We start from the raw sequence: 5,556 nt of genomic DNA, 5'->3' as shown, positions 1-5,556 counted from the left end.
TATATATATACATATATATATATAATTGAAATTTTCATATTTGTGCAGAGTGTTTAATTTATATACGTTTAATAAAATCAATTATCATAAATTTGGAACTTATTATAATTTACTAACAACACAGTCTTCCAAATACTTTCAGAAAAACTCAAGTAAATTTTATTCAGCTGCAAATGGTTTATAACTAACCTTCTAATTTATGACTATACCTGCTGCTTTTTACACTCTGATCCTTACCTTCTATCATTAAAAGTAGTTCTTTGCATATTCCATATATTAAGAATGTATTTCGATGTATTTAAATGAGAAACACTAATCCTAATCAGCAGGCAATGTTTTTGAAATAATTTTTAAATATTTATTTAATGTAAAAATATTAAATAAATATTAAAAAAATATTTTTTTAATGTTGTATGCTGATTGGGATACTAAATTGGTCTATAATAAAAGTTTTCATAAATTTAATAATAATGTTCATAATAAATAAATAGATAGAATAATAAAAAAATAGAATAAAACAAAAGATTTTTGTTTTTACAATAGAATAATAAAAAGAATATTTTCTATAATAGAAATCAAGACAGCGAAGTGGAAGGCGACTCAAATGGTGACTTACAGATTGCCTCACCAGGCAGTTCCGAGGCTCAACAAGCATTGACTCATTTCTGGCCAAAAGTTATGGAAGAGATAAAAAACATCACAACTGTTAGTAAGACCAATTTGATAAATAAAATTACTTTTTCAGTATTTAAATAAATATTCTTGTTATGTAGATGGATCTTAAAACGCAATCTTTACCATTGGCAAGAATAAAAAAAATCATGAAACTAGATGGAGATGTAAAAATGATAAGTGCAGAAGCACCTATGCTTTTTGCCAAAGCAGCAGAGATCTTTATACATGAACTGACTCTCAGAGCTTGGGTGCACACAGAAGATAATAAAAGACGAACTCTTCAACGAAATGATATTGCAATGGCGGTTACAAAATATGATCAGTTTGATTTTCTTATAGATATAGTACCCAGAGATGAAATAAAACAAAGTAAGGCACAGAACGAGGCCACTGTACGTACATCTATGAACTCGGATCAAGTTCATTATTACTTCCAATTGGCGCAGCAGCAAGCTTCGGCGAATCAAGGTGTACAGAATAGTGGCACTACCACGCAACCTATACAAATTGTTCAACCTTCTAGCGGGCAAATTCAGACCATAAATATCGGCAGTCCAGTAGAACAGGTATATTATTTTTTTAACTGATTAAAAAAAAAAGAATACTCTATGTACATAATAAATTGTTAAATTTCATCAATTTTAGGAGAGCACCAACACCACTACGGCCCAAACGGTTACGGTTCAAAGTCCACAGCAATCATCTAATCAACAAATCATTCAACTGCAACAACAACAACAGACATCTACCACACAGGGTGGAGGAATACAAATCGTACAACAGATTGTCACTCCTAGCGGTGAAATTCAACAAATACCTGTAAATATAAAAAATTTTGTTATAAAATCAATTTACTTGTTTAATTGTGTGTCACTTTCGATCTTCTTTTTCTCTTTTAGATTCAATTGACTCCCCAGCAGTTACAGATGATTCGCATGCAAGTGCAAGGCGGAAGTAATCAACCGATTATAATACAAACTGCTCCAATTCAGACTCAACCACAATTGATACAAGTTGCACAGGGCTCTCAAGCTCCAGTTTTTTTACAAGCCTCCAGTGCTGATACCGAATAATATTACAATTATAACTTTAATATTAATTATAACATTTTTTAGCTGTATTTAATAAACAACATAGTATAATAAGAAAAAGATCGCTAGATTGTATTAATTTATCGTTTTGTTATAAAAATTACTTTATAAATTAATCAATTTTCAATGTTAAAAATAAACATTTTTTAAAATTTATGAGTAACTTGAAATAAAAAGGAAGACGTGATTATTTGATCATTGAAATTATCAGGCAATTAATGTCTAGGATAATGTATTGTGCTTCTTTTCTATTCGAATTTCTAATGTATTAATATAAGATTAATGATTGTCATACAATATGTAATAAATATATCTTCATTGTAATATTGTCTCCTTTATTTACTGTTTTCTAATAAAATGTATAATGTACTGACAATTGTTAATAACAAAGAGAAAATTGAATTTTCCATACTCGTCGAAAAACAAATTTTAATACTTTTATTTGCTAGAAATTCTCATTTATTTCGTATGGTCTCTCGTGTTGCGTGCTTTTTAAACATTCTATAGAAAGTTGTTATCTAAAAATTCTTTCTCAAGATATCTTTGTTCATCACAATCGTGCATTCAAGCGTTATTATAAGCTGATCGAAGGGTTGGTCACTGAAGCGAAATGAGGTGAATCGAGGCGATGTAAGGTGAAGAATAAAGATAAGCAGCCAACGCAAGATGTAATCTGATTCGTACGTCGCGTTCCTTAGCCGCTGGCTGCCTGCTTCGCATGGCTGAGCTTAGGACTGGCTGGTGCAACTTGTATTATGTTTCACGTTGCTGCGGTTCTTGTTTGGCGAGTCTTGACGCTCAGAATCTCTACAATAGCCTCTAAATGTCACGTAACTGCACATATTCTTATTAAATCGTTAATATACGCATTAATATTACGCTATCAATCTTAACGTAAATAAAAAATAATTAATTATTCATTTATCGTGGAACGTGTATTAAATCGGAACTTGTATCATTATTATTGGCTGATAATAAATGACGAAAAAATAATGAGAGAATGAATGCGATATAAATGATTAAAATTTGTCTCTGGTAGATTAACAAAATTTTCTGAAATTAAAAGATTAATTATAAATATTTAATTTTAACGTAATAATTATATTCTCTTTTTATCTCATTTTAATTCATTTTCGAGGAATCAAACGCGAATGAAGTATATGTATACATATATATGGAAGAAGATAAAATGAGAGCTATCTAAAAAAAGACGTTGCTGGCCGATGTATTAAAACTCGATCGATCGGAATACCAATTCGCCGGGAAACCTTCGAAAAAAAGAATATATATATATATATATATATATATATATATATATACATGGTGCCGAAAAAAAATACAATCATATAAAATTTATTATACTCTTACGAAACTTTTCGTCTACATAAAATAAATTTTTACTTGTTAGTAAAGATATCGTTAGATGCTTATTGTTTACGTCTTCTTACTTTTCAATATTAATACATTATATCAATATAAATACATTATAAAAAGCATTAAATTCTGTTTAAATCTACGAAATTAAATGAAAATAACAAATATATTGTTTATACAAATATATTTATCTCATATATCTCTTATGAAAAATATTAAATTAGTAAAAAAAATTAGAAAACTAACAATTGGGAATAATTCGAAAATCATTCGAATCAATAGCAATATTGTACTCTATTTGTAATAGTTTTTTTTACAATGTAATCTAATATTTATCCAATAGAAAATATTTTCTCCTATAAAAAATATTTGCAATTACTATTTTTTATCTTATTTTTAACTAATTGGCAATTTTAAAGTTGGTAGATACAATTTTTTATTAGTTTTCTATAGTTCTCGAACGATTATAACATATAGTTAGGCGCATATCTTGTGTGTGTGTTGAATGATAAATTAGATAATAAACTAGAATCATATTATAAGTAGTTAGAACACAATAAAATAGTATCCATGCAGACGTGACCTATAATAATAACCCGTCTTTTTTTGTTTTGTTTTATTAGCACGGAACAAATGAAAGATGTGCGTTGCATTTACTGACATTGTTACTGCGATCCTAGTTGTCAGAGAAACCACGAATACGCAGCATGTAGCATGTGGCGATGTCACATCCAGAGAAAATCTTAATCGGTCATAAAAAGCGTAATATAATTCAGACATAATATACGACGAATGTAATTCTGTGTTGCGAAAATATAGAAAATGAAAAAGAAAAAATAGGCGTTTCTCGCGACCGCGAGAAATTCCTTATTGCCGCTGTGACAAGCGTGGAGGTGATTTTCGCGCGTTTGAAAACATTTAAAATTTGTATTCGCAAGAATTACACTGGAGCTACTGACGATTGCTCGATTTTAATTTCTCGCTGTGACTGTCCGATAGATTCTTTCCACCCCGCGATCTTTTCCTACGCCACTGCCTAAATACTCGGATTTCACGACATGTTTACAAAGATCCTAGAGATAAGTTGAGAATGGCCGCCGCAGCCCCATGCCTCCTCCATGGGTGTAAGGTGACAGCTGCCTGCGCCTGCGTTGCATGCACATATACATATACATATACACGTGGGGAGTGTGGAGTATCCTTAGCAAAAGAAAAGATGGGAACCGAGTGACAAACATAAAACGAATTAATTATTTAAATTCGCAAGTGTGTGCGCGTGTGTCGTCCAATATCCAAACATCTTTCTCCAACAACTATCAATGCAACTAAACAACGCAATATTCTGTCTCATGTAATTAATTTATACGTTTCTGTTACTAAAACTTATTAACAAAAGATAGGGATAAGATAATTATTTTTCGATTGTCCCTTGAAAAATAGAATTTTTTCAATCTTACAAATTCATGTTTTTTTTCGATAGATCGTAAACAATGGCAATCAATACATAATATGCTTTTGTTTTCGATACCTGAAACTGAATCGAAATGGTAGAACGCTCTATATAACGAAGGGAGAACGTACATACCTACTCACACTAATATCTTCGTTGCATATATGTACATCTGTATCTTCCACATCATACACAATGATAAAACGCAGGCAGGAAGGGAGGGAGGGGGGGAGGGGAGAAAGAGAAATATCTCGCTTACTTATCTTCATTTATCTTGATGAGCCCAAAACTCATTTGCAGGATCTTTGCAAATGTCATCCACTTTTATAGGATATATATGTATATGTACACTTCAAGTACGCGTCGTGTATTCTTATTGCGGAAAAAATGCGCGTTGGCTTCTAAAATCTATCGAGATTATATTTACGTTAACATATGCATATCATCACATCAATCTTCTTCAGATGTTCGTCGGTGTGTCAATACTTATAACCATTAACTCTTTGCGATCCTTTGTTGACTTGATGAACTTGACATGATGATTCATATATAATCCTCGCGAAAGTATCTGGGTATTTGAAGCATCGATTGTGAACTTATTATATTATGAAAACTTTCATAAACAGATCTAGACAGTCCTAGATAGTAAACATTCATCGTTATATCTTTTATAATATTAAAACAATAACAAAAAAATAAAATTCTTAATGATGATGATTTTTTAAATATTGAAATTAATTTTGACAGAAATTAAGACAGAACCTCTTTTTCTCCTCTTTTTAAAAAAATATCGATTTATACATAAACGAGTTAATTTTTTCAATTATTATTTTTAGAGAAAGTGAGTAAAATTTTTTTTTAATTCTAAATTTTTCTAAAATTAAGAATGTTGTTCAGGTGAATATATAGATGAAATTTTTTTTTAGTAACAAAAAAATTCATTAAATAAATAAAAATTTAAATAGC

The 5,556-nt window shown here is 30.1% G+C and overlaps 1 protein-coding gene across 1 annotated transcript in view; it reads left to right on the top strand.

Annotated features, from left to right (window-relative positions):
* The window catches only part of LOC108749280 (nuclear transcription factor Y subunit gamma-like), a 2,490-nt gene extending 688 nt beyond the window's left edge, over positions 1–1,802 (top strand). The window contains exons 2-5 of the mRNA XM_018487861.1: positions 573–705; positions 774–1,241; positions 1,321–1,494; positions 1,575–1,802. Of these exons, the coding sequence (XP_018343363.1) occupies positions 573–705; positions 774–1,241; positions 1,321–1,494; positions 1,575–1,748 (949 nt within the window). The 3' untranslated portion in view covers positions 1,749–1,802. The remainder of the gene's footprint in view (positions 1–572; positions 706–773; positions 1,242–1,320; positions 1,495–1,574) is intronic.
* Positions 1,803–5,556: the final 3,754 nt, after the last annotated feature.

The sequence above is a fragment of the Trachymyrmex septentrionalis genome, unplaced genomic scaffold (genome assembly GCF_001594115.1).
Source record: "Trachymyrmex septentrionalis isolate Tsep2-gDNA-1 unplaced genomic scaffold, Tsep1.0 scaffold289, whole genome shotgun sequence".
In the NCBI taxonomy this organism is placed as follows: Eukaryota; Metazoa; Arthropoda; class Insecta; order Hymenoptera; family Formicidae; genus Trachymyrmex; species Trachymyrmex septentrionalis.
Note: the sequence above shows the minus strand (reverse complement) of the source record. Positions and strands in the feature narration are given on the sequence as shown.